At 35.7% G+C, this 14,149-nt stretch overlaps 1 protein-coding gene across 1 annotated transcript in view; it reads left to right on the forward strand.

The window, feature by feature from the left end:
* CFAP47 (cilia and flagella associated protein 47) overlaps window positions 1-14,149 on the forward strand; it is a 508,878-nt gene that overhangs the window by 350,725 nt on the left and 144,004 nt on the right. Inside the window, exons 50-51 of the mRNA XM_030933635.1 lie at window positions 7,225-7,353; window positions 12,352-12,449. Of these exons, the coding sequence (XP_030789495.1) occupies window positions 7,225-7,353; window positions 12,352-12,449 (227 nt within the window). The remainder of the gene's footprint in view (window positions 1-7,224; window positions 7,354-12,351; window positions 12,450-14,149) is intronic.

Here is a 14,149-nt window from a genome sequence, read left to right on the forward strand (position 1 = left end):
TAACCATTATGTAATTTTAAAAATTATAGTAATCATATAAAAAGAAACATGAAATGAATTTAAAAATATTTTTGTATATCCAAATGTATAATTTCTTTTCTTTTTTTATTATACTTTAAGTTCTAGGTTACATGTGCACAACGTGCAGGTTTGATACATAGGTATACATGTTCATTTCCCACCTATAAGTGAGAACATGCAGTGTTTGGTTTTCTGTCCTTGTGATAGTTTGCTGAGAATGATGGTTTCCAGCTTCATCCATGTCCCTGCAAAGGACATGAACTCATCCGTTTTATGGCTGCATAGTATTCCATGGTGTATATATGCCACATTTTCTTCATCCAGTCTATCATGGTTCCAAGTCTTTGCTATTGTGAATAGTGCTGCAATAAACGTACGTGTGCATGTGTCTTTATAGTAGTATAATTTATAATCCTTTGGGTATATACCCAGTAATGGGATTGCTGGGTCAAATGTATTTCTAGTTCTAGATCCTTGAGGAATCGCCACACTGTCTTCCACAATGGTTGAACTAGTTTACACTCCCACCAACAGTGTAAAAGCGTTCCTATTTCTCCACATCTTCTGCAGCATCTGTTGCTTCCTGACTTTTTAATGATCGCCATTCTAACTGGTGTGAGATGGGATCTCACTGTGGTTTTGATTTGCATTTCTCTAATGACCAGTGATGATGAGCATTTTTTCATGTGTCTGTTGGCTACATAATGTCTTCTTTTGAGAAGTGTCTGTTCATATCTTTTGCCCACTTTTTGATGGGGTTGTTTGTTTTTTTCTTGTAAATTTGTTTATGTTCTTTGTAGATTCTGGATATTAGCCCTTTGTCAGATGGGTAGATTGTAAAACTTTTCTCCCATTCTGTAGGCTGCCTGTTCACTCTGATGGTAGTTCACTCTGGTGATAGGGTTTTCTAAATATACAGTCATGTCATCTGTAAACAGGGACAATTTGACTTCCACTTTTCCTGATTGAGTACCCTTTATTTCTTTCTCTTGACTGATTGCCCTGGCCAGAAATTCCAACACTATGTTGAATAGGAGTGGTGAGAGAGGGCATCCTTGTCTTGTGCCAGTTTTCAAAGGGAATGTTTCCAGTTTTGCCCATTCAGTATGATATTGGCTGTGGGTTTATCATAAATAGCTCTTATTATCTTGACATACGTCCCATCAATACCTAGTTTATTGAGAGTTTTTAGCATGAAGGGCTGTTGAATTTTGTCAAAGACATTTTCTGCATCTATTGAGATAATCATGTGATTTTTGTCTTTGGTTCTGTTTATGTGATGGATTAAATTTATTGATTTGTGTGTATTGAACCAGCCTTGCATCCCAGGGATGAAGTCAACTTGATCACAGTGGATAAGTTTTTGATGTGCTGCTGGATTCAGTTTGCCAGTATTTTATCGAGGATTTTCACATCGATGTTCATCAGGGGTATTGGTCTTCTGTTCTCTTTTTTTGTTGAGTCTCTCCCAGGCTTTGGTATCAGGATGATCCTGGCCTCATAAAATGAGTTAGGGAGGACTGCCTCTTTTTCTATTGATTGGAATAGTTTCAGAAGAAATGGTAACAGCTCCTCTTTGTACTTCTTGTAGAATTCGGCTGTGAATCCGTCTGGTCCTGGACTTTTTTTGGTTGGTAGGCTGTTAATTATTGCCTCAATTTCAGAGCCTGTTATTGGTCTATTCAAAGATTCAACTTCTTCCTGGTTTAGTCTTGGGAGGGTGTATGTGTCCAGGAATTTATCCATTTCTTCTAGATTTTCTAGTTTATTTGCGAAGAGGTGTTTATAGTGTTCTCTGATGGTAGTTTGTATTTCTGTGGAATTGGTGGTAATATTCCCTTTATCATTTTTTATTGTGTCTATTATTTAATTCTTCTCCCTTTTCTTCTTTATTAGTCTTGCTACTGGTCTATTAGTTTTGTTGGTCTTTTCAAGAAACCAGCTCCTGGATTCATTGATTTTTTGGAGGGATTTTTGTGTCTCTATCTCCTTCAGTTCTGCTCTGATCTTAGTTATTTGTTGCCTTCTCCTAGCTTTTGAATCTGTTTGCTCTTGCTTCTCTAGTTCTTTTAATTGTGATGTTAGAGTGTCAATTTTAGATCTTTCCTGCTTTCTCTTGTGGGCATTTAGTGTTATAAATTTCCCTCTACACACTGCTTTAAATGTGTCCCAGAGATTCTGGTATGTTGTGTCTTTGTTCTCATCAGTTTCAAAGAATATCTTTACTTCTGCCTTCATTTCATTATTTTCCCAGTAGTCATTCAGGAGCAGCTTGTTTAGTTTTCATGCAGTTGTGCAGTTTTGAGTGAGTCTCTTAATCCTGAGTTCTAATTTGATTGCACTGTGGTCTGAGAGACATTTTTTTGTGTGTGATTTCTGTTCTTTTATGTTTGCTGAGTGCTTTACTTCCAACTATGTGGTCAATTTTGGAATAAGTGTGATGTGGTGCTGAGAAGAATGTATATTCTGTTGATTTGGGGTGGAGAGTTCTGTAGATGTCTATTAGGTCTGCTTGGTGCAGAGCCAAGTTCAATTCCTGGATATCTTTATTAACTTTCTGTCTCATAGATCTGTCTAATATTGACAGTGGGGTGTTAAAGTCTCCCATTATTATTGTGTGGCAGTCTAAGTCTCTTTGTAGGTCTCTAAGGACTTGCTTTATGAATCTGGGTGCTCCTATATTGGGTGCATATATATTTAGGATAGTTAGCTCTTCTTGTTTAATTCCTCCCTTTACTGTTATATGATGGACTTCTTTGTCTCTTTTGATCTTGTTGGTTTAAAGTCTGTTTCATCAGAGAGTAGGATTGCAACCCCTGCTTTTTTTGCTATCCGTTTGCTTGGTAGATCTTCCTCCATCTCTTGATTTTGAGCCTATGTGTGTCTCTGCACATGAGATGGGTCTCCTGAATATAGCACACTGATGGGTGTTGACTCTTTATCCAATTTGCTAGTCTGTGTCTTTTAATTGGGGCATTTAGTCCATTTACATTTAAGGTTAATATTGTTATGTATGAATTTGATCCTGTCATTATGATGTTATTTTGCCCGTTAGTTGATGCAGTTTCTTCCTAGTATTGATGGTCTTTACAATTTGGCATGTTTTTGCAGTGGCTGGTACCAGTTGTTCCTTTACATGTTTAGTGCTTCCTTCAGGAGCTCTTGTAAGGCAGGCCTGGTGGTAACAAAATCTCTCAGCATTTGCTTGTCTAAAGGATTTTATTTCTCCTTCACTTATGAAAGTTAGTTTGGCTGGATATGAAATTCTCGGTTGAAAATTCTTTTCTTGAAGAATGTTGAATATTGGCCCCCACTCTCTTCTGACTTGTAGAGTTTCTGCCAAGAGATCCACTGTTAGTCTGATGGGCTTCCCTTTGTGGGTAACCCGACCTTTCTCTCTGGCTGCCCTTAACATTTTTTCTTTCATTTCAACCTTGATGAATCTGACAATTATGTGTCTTTGGGTTGCGCTTCTTGAGGAGTATCTTTGTGGTGTTCTCTGTATTTTCTGAATTTGAATGTTGGCCTGCCTTGCTAGGTTAGGGAAGTTCTCCTGGATAATATCCTGAAGAGTGTTTTCCAACTTGGTTCCATTCTCCCCATCACTTTCAGGTACACCAGTCAAATGTAGATTTGGTCTTTTCACATAGTCCCATATTTCTTGGAGGCTTTGTTTGTTTCTTTTTACTCTTTTTTCTCTAAACTTCTCTTCTTGCTTTCTTTAATTAATTTGATCTTCAATCACTGACACCCTTTCTTTCACTTGATTGAATCGACTATTGAAGCTTGTGCATGTGTCTCGTAGTTCTCGTGCCATGGTTTTCAGCTCCATCAGGTCATTTAAGGTCTTCTCTACACTGTTTATTCTAGTTAGCCATTCATCCAATCTTTTTTCAAGGTTTTTGGCTTCCTTGCAATGGGCTCAAACATCTTCCTTTAGCTCGGAGAAGTTTGTTATTACCGACCTTCTGAAGCCTACTTCTGTCAGCTCGTCAAATTCATTCTCCATCCAGCTTTTTTCTGTCACTGGCGAGGAACTGCAATCCTTTGGAGGAGAAGAGGCACTTTGGTTTTTAGAATTTTCAGCTTTTCTGCTCTGGTTTCTCCCCATCTTTGTGGTTTTATCTACCTTTGGTCTTTGATGGTGATGACCTATAGATGGGATTTTGGTGTGGATGTTCTTTTTGTTGATGTTATTCCTTTCTGTTTGTTAGTTTTCCTTCTAATAGTCAGATCCCTCAGCTGCAGGTCTGTTGGAGTTTGCTGGAGGTCCACTCCAGACCCTGTTTGCCTTGGTATCACCAGTGGAAGCTGCAGAACAGCAAGTATTGCAGAACATCAAAAATTGCTGCCTGATCCTTCCTCTGGAAGCTTCGTCCCAGATGGGCACTGGCCTGTATGAGGTATCAGTCAGCCCCTGCTGGGAAGTGTCTCCCAGTTAGGCTACATGGGGGTCAGGGAACCACTTGAGGAGGCAGTCTGTCCGTTCTCAGAGCTCAAACACCATGCTGGGAGAACCACTGCTCTCTTCAGAGCTGTCAGACAGGGATGTTTAAGTCTGCAGAAGTTTCTGCTGCCTTTTGTTCAGCTATGCCCTGCCCACAGAGGTGGAATTTACAGAGGCATCCGGCCTTGTTGAGCTGTGGTGGGCTCCACCCAGTTTGAGTTACCCTGGATGCTTTGTTTACCTACTCAAGCTTCAGCAATGGCAGACGCCCCTCCCCCTGCCAGGCTGCTGCCTTGCAGGTCGATCTCAGATTGCTGTACTAGCAGTGAGCAAGGCTCTGTGGGCGTGGGACCCACCAAGTCAGCTGTGGGATATAATCTCCTGGTGTGCCATTTGCTAAGACCGTTGGAAAAGCACAGTATTTGGGCAGGAGTTTTCCGTTTTTCCAGGTACAGTTTGTCATGGCTTTCCTTAGCTAGGAAAGAGAAATCCCCCAACCCCTTGTGCTTCCCAGGTGCGGCAATGCCCTGCCCTGCTTTGGCTCACCCTCTGTGGGCTGCACCCACTCTCCAACCAGTCCCAGTGAGATGAACCAGGTACCTCAGTTGGAAATGCAGAAATCACCTGTCTTCTGCGTCGATCACACTGGGAGCTTGCAGACTGGAGCTGTTCCTATTCAGCCATCTTGGAACAGACCTCAAATGTATAATTTCACAACATAGCTAATATACAATTATTAGTAGTATGTTTACATTCTATTTTACACAGTCTGTGGAATACAATGTGTATTTCACACAACACATCTTATTTAGGACTACCAACATTTTAATTGCTCAGTAGTCACATGTGACTAATGGCTGTCATATTGTACAGGACACATCTAAAGTTACAACTTTCAGGACTTTTGGTCACCTGTCTAACTGTCTGTAAAAATATGGAACACATGAAACATCTGTATTGCCTATCAACACACGAAACACCTGTATTTCTCACCTCCCCCCCAAAACAAGTTAAAATATTTTTTTTTTCCAAATTAGGCACTTCTTTCTTTTAGATATCTGTCCTCTTCAAGAGCAGTATGACCAATAGTATCTTACTGTCCCCTAACCAGGAATAATAAGAACATAAATAAAGATGTTATTTATTGAGTTTTTGCTCTGTGCTTTTGGCTAATTGCTTTAATAAGTGTTTCATTTCAAGTTGGTTTTATATATACACACGTTATTATATCTTATTTCAAGATGATTTTACGTCAAGCTCTCTCTCTAAGGAGACCACACTCCAAAAAAATAGAATTTATTAAAAGAAATTCAGGAAGAGTTTTACTCTTGAGTAAAAACTAAGAAAATATTGCTGTTTAATTTTAGTTCTACTTGTCTTTACAATTAAGGAAGTGTGGATGCTACTGTAATTCAACTACACAGTATTTATAGACATTGCTGTAAGCTGTTTGATTACGATGCATGACTAGAAACACATAGTTTTGTGTGCAAAGGTTTGTTTATGTCAAGCTGGTATTTGGAGGTCAAGGCCCATTTCTGAATCATTTCCATAAGAATATAAACTTTAATTTAAAAATTAATACCAATTTATATAGGTCAATCTTAGTATTAAAAAAATTCCAGAGAGTGACGATTTTTGATAGTAATAACTTTTGATTTTTTTTGTTTTCTTTTGTTTTTGAGACAGTTTTGTTCTGTCGCCCAGGCTGGAGTGCAGTGGTGCGATCTTGGCTCACTGCAACCTCCTCCTCCCGGGTTCAAGTAATTCTCCTGCCTCAGCCTCCCAAGTAGCTGGGATTACAGATGTGTGCCACCATGCCTGGCTAATTTTTGTATTTTTAATAGAAACAAGGTTTCACCATGTTGGCCAGGCTGGTCTCAAACTCCCGACCTCAAGCAGTCCACCCCTCTCAGTGTCCCAAAGTGCTGGGATTACAGGCATGAGCCACCATGCTCGGCCTCACTAATAACTTTTATAACAAAGTGTTTAACATTTTATATATTAAATATTTTCAAGAAATTTCATGCTTGGGATATTGTGATATTATATAAAATAAAATAAATGTTATTTTAATAGGGTAATAAATAGAGCATTAAAATGACTTAGAAAGAGGCCGGGCGCGGTGGCTCAAGCCTGTAATCCCAGCACTTTGGGAGGCCGAGGCGGGCGGATCACAAGGTCAGGAGGTCGAGACCATCCTGGCTAACACAGTGAAACCCCGTCTCCACTTAAAAAAAAAAATACAAAAAATTAGCTGGGCGAGATGGCGGCGCCTGTAGTCCCAGCTACTCGGGAGGCTGAGGCAGGAGAATGGCGTGGACCCGGGAGGCGGAGCTTGCAGTGAGCTGAGATCCGGCCACTGCACTCCAGCCTGGGTGACAGAGCGAGACTCCGTCTCAAAAAAAAAAAAAAAAAAAAATGACTTAGAAAGAAAATAAGAACTGTTACCCTAGGGCAATAAGTATGTATTCTGAAAGTTGTTGCATTTATTTCATTTTCCACTTTTTAAAAATTATCTCAGAAAAGCTGTTGAAAAATTACCATTTTAATGGAGATTTTGAAAATATTTCCTTAAACTCTTTCCTTGTTAAAATGTTCTGAATACGTATCAGGTTTAATTCTAATATTGACATCTAGAATTAATTTTCGCTTTATATTGATATGTTTTAAGCTGGAGTAATATCTATAGCTTACCTTTTGTTTTAGAAAACTAAACCCTGATTAATAGGGCATCTTGTACTTTTGTGTTGTAGGTACAATCACATTTTCTACTATAAGAAGGAAATGTGATGATTGTGAGGATGACACAGATCAAGATCAAGCACTCTCCTGTCTTGATTCAATAACAGAACAATCTAGCATTTTTTATGATGCAGACACGTGTAAGTTTATTATGACAGAGTTTCACTATTAGTTTGCATAAATCCAAGTCATCGTTCACTTTTGAATGAAATAGTTTACATGCATAATACATATCCAAATTTGTATTGCATATATCTGTAAGAATTTTAATTCAGTATTAACTATATGTAGCATACATTCTGGAGTTCCACTGCTATTAATGTCAATAGTATCAAAATACTTCAGCTAGAAGGGTGCCTACTCTTTCATAATTGTAAAGTTGTACATATTTTTCTGTCACTATACAAAAGCATACAGCAAATTTCTAATAAAATGTTAATGAGTGTATTGTTTTAATAATGTAATATGCGTTGCTTACTTCAATATAAGAGATACTAGCAATCTTCCTCATATGCCAAAGAAACTAAACACTATTTTTCCCCCTATATTATAAAGCTTTATTTGAATGTTGTTCAACATCATGTCTTTTTAGTACAAGTTCCAAGGAAAATAAGGTGATGAGGAGTTGGAATACTTAGGGCAGGTTTCCTGGAAATGGGTGAATGAGGTTTTCTTTTATGGGTAAATAGCAGGGATGCAAGGCCTTAGTAAAGAAAAGTGGCTCAACAGGGGCAAACTTGTGGAGACATTTTAAATGTTATACAAAAGAAGAAATCTTTATTGAATGAATTTGTATTAGATAGCATTCTTCACAGAAACAGAAATGATGGAGTGTGTGTCTGTATTTGTGTGTCTGTGTGTACTGAGAGAGAGAGAAAGATTTGCAATTGACACCATTGTGGGAGCTGGTAAATCTGAAATCTGCAAGGCAAGCCAGCAGGCTAAAAAGTCAATGTCAATGTTGCAGCCTTGAGTCCAAATTCCCCAGGATAGGACAGGCAGGCTGGAAACTCAGGCAGTATTTCTATGTTACAGTCTTGAGAAAAAATTCTTTCTTTTTGGGGGAACATCAGTGGTTGCACGTAAGGCCTTCAACTCATTGGAGGAGGCCTACTCAATGGAGGATGATTTGCTTTACTCAGATTATACTAACATAAATATTAATCACATTTCTAAAATAGCTTCACAGGAACATCTAGACTAGTGTTTGTTGATACAACTGGGCAATATAGCCCAGCAAAGTTGACACATGAAATTAAGCATCACAGAATCCATGGACTAAAGAGTGGTATTTAGAAATATTCAGAATGATTTGGGAAGAGAAGTTGGGCCAGTTAGACTACTGCAATGGCAAACTGAGTTTAAAGTGAAGACAACCAGGTCTTTTATGATGATGGTGGTGGTGGAAATACAGAAATATCACTAAAGATGAGAAATATTTCAGAGACTAGCATGGGATGACTGTCCTTATAGAAGATAACGAAAAAGGGTATTGATTCCCAAAAATAATAATAGAGTTTGTTTGTATTTTTGTCAATAGAAAAAAATAAGACAGAAATTCAGAAAGAAAGAAAAAAGTTTGGGAGACTGTAACACTTAGCAAAGTTTTGTACTTCCTGTTGTTGATCTGACATCAAGACATTTACATAGCAATATCCAGTTGCCAATTGAATCTTTATAGCTGAGACTAGGAGAAAAACAATATTAACATGGGTTGAAAAGGTTTAGGGTCTCTTTCAGTGAAATCATGCAGGTGAGACAAAGGAATAGATAATTGCTGTAGATGTGTTATGCTAAAAGTTAAATCTTCATTAATATCTAGGACAGAAGAACCATGAAGGAAAACCTTCATGAGGGTTAAAGTGTTCAGAAGAGTTTGAAGGAAAATCAAAATATTATGATTTTATGTTAATAGGCTAAAAAAGACTGATCTCTAATAAACATACTAACCTACATATTAACAGGTTGAAAGATAGATTAAAAGCTAGGAAAAGTGTACCTGACAACATTTAAGGTATCCCTAGTTCTTCAGACAGGCCTTTTCATATCCTTACTCTCAGACAGAATTAACTTTTCCCCTATGATAACATGGATTCTTTTTTAAAGACTGCTCCACGGTATATTTATTTTCAATTGAGAAATCTTCTAGCTTTCTTCTCATCAAAGAAATGAAAGCAACACCTAAATCAGAATGTTTTAACCTTCCGATAGGAAACTATGAAAGATAACGGTAACACTCACTTCTAATGAGAATCAGATCAAAAGAGACAATCTCATGCATTACAACAGAAATTTAAATTGATAAAAACTTTTTGAAGAGAACATTTATAGTATGTTTAAAATTTTAATAATTTTTTATCTTCTTCTTCAATCCAATGATTCAGTCTAAGGAATTTGTTAGAGTATTCAAAGATATACAAAAAATACGATATTTAAGAATGTTTCTTATGTGATACATTGAATAATTGAAACTAAAGTTTTAATAGTGAATATTTTCTGAATAGTATAAATGTGTATATTTTTATGTACATACGAATGTATCAATTATGTATATTGTATACACCCCACTATATTTATGTGTGTATGTCTATATATCTGTATCTTTCTTGATATTTTAAACCTGAAATTTTATACAAATATATTAAGTAGCTGTCATTGTGTCCTGAAATTATGAAGAAATTCCATCTTGATGCTATTCAGGAATTTCTAAAATCACTATAGTGAATGCTATTGATTTTATAATTAGAAAAATATTTTAAATTGTTTAAGATTCAAAGTTTAAAAACAATCATTATTTTGTTGGTGTTTTCGTTAATAAATCATTCACCAATCCCACTCTAACCAATAAATCATACTCAATGTACATGTTTAGCACTGTAGGAACTAAATCAGCTACATCACAACACTGCCACATGTGATAGTCACAGTAATTATAAATAATAGGTGTTACTGCCCCTGCGATGGTTAATTTCATGTGTCAACTTAGCCAGGCCACAGGGCCCAGATATTTGGTCAGCTTTATTTTTAATGTTTCTGAGAATATGTTTTATGGATGAGATTAACATTTGAATCCATGGACTTTGAATAAAGCAGATTATCCTCCATAATGTGGTTGAGCTTCATCCAATCAGTTGAAAACCTTAGTAAAATAAAATCTGACCTACCCCAGTATACTTCAGATTTTGGGTTTACCAAGCCTCCACAGTTATATAAGCCAATTTCTTAAAATCTCTCTTTTTTGCTCTCTTCTTTACACATCCTGCTAGTTCCATCTCTCTGGAGAACCATGACAAATATAGTCCCTGTTCCACAAGTGGGCAGACTCTTGAGATTCTTTGCCAAAAATCACAAGCTAATGGTGGTCACATTGGGATTTGAACCCTGGTCTTATAACTCTGAGTCATTCCACTGATCTTTGCACTAACCCAGAGTCATGAAGCAATCTCCTCAGTCATAGCTAATGTTTATTTCCAGAATTATTTTCTCTGTGAGTTCAGTGTGGGTTAAAACATTGGAAAGGCCCAGATAAAATATGCATAAGGTACCTAGAAGGGAAAACACTTTTCATTTTAAGAACTTTGATTTATTTTTGAGAAGTCACATTTAAATGTCATAAAAGCACTTAAAGTGCTTTTATAAAATTGAAGGAGCAAATGTGAGCAGAGGCTTCCTTAATAATCTCCCATCAGTATAAATTTGGTAACCTTATTTTCTGCACATTTCTGCTTTTAAGGGAATAAACTGATGTCTGAAAAATAAACAAGTACAGGAGTCAGTTCAAAATGTGGAAATAAATTTGCCCTCAATAACTCCTCATAGTTATTTGGAATAAGAACTCAACTGGGTCTTATTAATTGTAACTATTTTTTTCTCTTTCTCCCTCTTACTAGCTGTTTACTTTAAATATCTGGATTGTTCTCAGGTCCACCAATCTTATAAGTATTTTAGATACCTAAGGTGTTGAAACAACATGCAAAATAGTACAATACAGGATGGTACAGAACAGTGCAGTGCAGTAAAATACAATGTCATGCAATACAATCCAATACAAAGCTACAAATGCCATACAGTGGCATACTACACAATACGATGCTATTCAGTGTCATACAGTGCCATAAAATACAATACAATGCAATGCAAAACATATACTCATGAAAAACATTTTCAGTTGAGAGAAACACTGAGAATTCCACTAGTTTGGGCTTCTTATTTCATAGATGAGGAAACTGAGGCCCAAAGAGGTTAGCAATTTACCTAAATAAATTAATCTAGCATAACAGTTCTTGAAATCTTTTAAACATGACAATACTGATGTGAATATGTATACAATTTACTGAAATTGGAGGACAATCTTAAACCATGACCTAGTTCAACACAGGAAAAGAAAAGAATATCAAAGTGGGAAGCTGAACAGAGAGGAAAAACAAAACAAAACAAAACTGATTTTGATGGACGTAAAAAACCTTTTTATGAAGGGCCTGGTAGATGAGGATTCCAATTTTAGCCTGAGGGAGTATGGTTTTGGTTATCATCAGGGGCAGAATTACCTGCTTTTTAAAAATATTAGGGAAGCAAGATATAAAAATAATTGTCTCACTACTTAGTCTATGCCCCTTTAAGACTTTCCTTGGGCTAAATTCTTAGGATCCTTTTTCAAATTTTCAGGAAACATGCAGTCTCATTTTCCTGACTTTCTCCTTGTAGTAGATTCTTATGGTCCTGGAAATGCAGCATTGTGAATTGTAATGACTTATTTAGATATATCTATGTACAAATATATGAATAGTTTGTCAATGAGAAAAAAGATTGGTTATTTCTTTTTGAAACATTAATCCTTAACTTAAAAGTAAAACATTCCGAAATTAATTTTATGGAAGAACTTAATGAGTTACTGGCATAGGTATAGGGCCAGGAGCTTGTACAGGACATTCTCTTGGCCATGTAAGGATGGAGCTTCTCTTAGTCCTCACTAACTGTGATAAAAACAGCTTCCCACCCTTTCTTCAGCTGTCTTGACAAAAAGTCCACTAAAAAAAAAAGATTGAAAATGATGTCTGTTCATGATTCTCAAATGTGTATGTTAAGTATGGTATTCTGAAGTCTATATTTAAAAAGTGATGTTTTGGTTTGTTTTTCAGATGATTATTTTAACAATTTAAGATTCTGGTATAATCTTGAGATCCATAGCACTCCTGGACCACCCACAGACATTATGGAACTGACATGTATTGCTCTGGTAAGTGCCCATTACATGTTCATAGACTCCGTCATTTTGTGAGCAGTTAGACCTTTTGTTGTATAGTAAATTACTTACTATCCCTAAAAACGTCTGTATCAGATGATTGTATTAAGATAAATTAGTCAATCATAGCAATTTTATTTTTAAATCTAGTACTATGGACTTAAAATGCTTTTGGAAAACATATTTTAGTTATATGTTATCTTATAGTGACTGCGTTGATTAGCATTCTATCTGTTTCAAGAGTTACTAAAGCAAACTTACCCTTAGCCTACGTGTTTGTTCACACATAGATGATAAAAACAGGATTGTGCTACTAGACTCTTTCAGCCTTGCTTCTTCCTGGTTTCTGCAGCAGACCTTTCACCTGGAAACATATTTGCAGCAACTGGCATATATTTGGGGTTTCCATTAATACTCGGAATAGATTTGTCTGATGTGAATTACTAAAATGTTACTAAATTTGTGTCCAAAATTATTTAATAAAGTTAAATATTAAGAGTCTTATTTTAAATGAAACATGAGGACAATATTGCTATTAATAATGTTTTAATTAAATTTAGTTTCCTTATTGTTAGTGCTCAAGTATTTAAATTGATGATAATAATAAATGTTAGTTTTATTTTTAAATATGTGGATAGATTTCTTTATAGAATTGATTACTTAGAATCTTGAACTTTGGCTCCAATAAATCGAAAGTGAAAAAGAAAAGATTTAAAATATTATAAGTTTAGAAATTGATTATTTGCCCACCAGATTTCTGGGTAAATCTCCATTTAGGCATAGAAGATGAATGATTAAAATTTTGAAATGTGCTCAAGTATAGATTGCAAAAGCATTATCTTCTAAGTGGAAAATTATTTAATATGATGGTAGGATCATTTCACTCAATGAAAATATCTTATTTCTGTTAATTGGTTACCACTGCAGTGTAAAATCTTCCTTAAAGGTTATTTTAAAATGTAAATTTAAATGTATCCCTTTATCAATATATAGAGAAAAAAATTTAAATAGGCTTTGAAAAAACTGAGTGCATGATGTAGCAACTCAGAAAAGGAGAAATTGGCTTTCTTATTAACTATATGCTTAAAATAGGAATGAAGATGACAAAATATGCAAAAAAACATAAATAAATACAATTTTAAAAGAAATTATAGATGGCCAATTGTTGCATCTACTCATTAAATGGTGTATAAAGTGCCTTTTTTTTCTACAAGAGCTATTAGTCCTTCAAGAAAATACTGATAGAAATTGAGATTTTTATAGCTCTCAACCTTAAAAGGTGAAGACTGAGAAATACACACCATCAGGGTACTTTATGTGCATATGTAAGAAGACTGAGCAAAAAGCAAAAACAAACAAACAAAAAACCAAAACCAAAACCAAAAAACCACTACTTATCTCTTTGAGAAATTTCAAATATGTTTTCATTTATGAAATTAAATTTGCATATACCCTTTCAGGAATATATTATTTAAATAAATAATGTACTTTTGAATAATGGCACTTGTTCATTTTTCATCAAGGACTTGCCCCTCCCCATGTATATTATAATGTAATCCTAATTCAGTTTGTACTGATTTCCTATAAGTTTTCAATTTAAACCTCTTTTTGTTTTGGCACCACAGTGGGATATGTGTAACTCGTCTTATGCACATATATATTTCTAATTGCTATCATTATTGCTTTTATTATTT

This window comes from Rhinopithecus roxellana, chromosome 7 (genome assembly GCF_007565055.1).
Source record: "Rhinopithecus roxellana isolate Shanxi Qingling chromosome 7, ASM756505v1, whole genome shotgun sequence".
Classification (NCBI taxonomy): Eukaryota; Metazoa; Chordata; class Mammalia; order Primates; family Cercopithecidae; genus Rhinopithecus; species Rhinopithecus roxellana.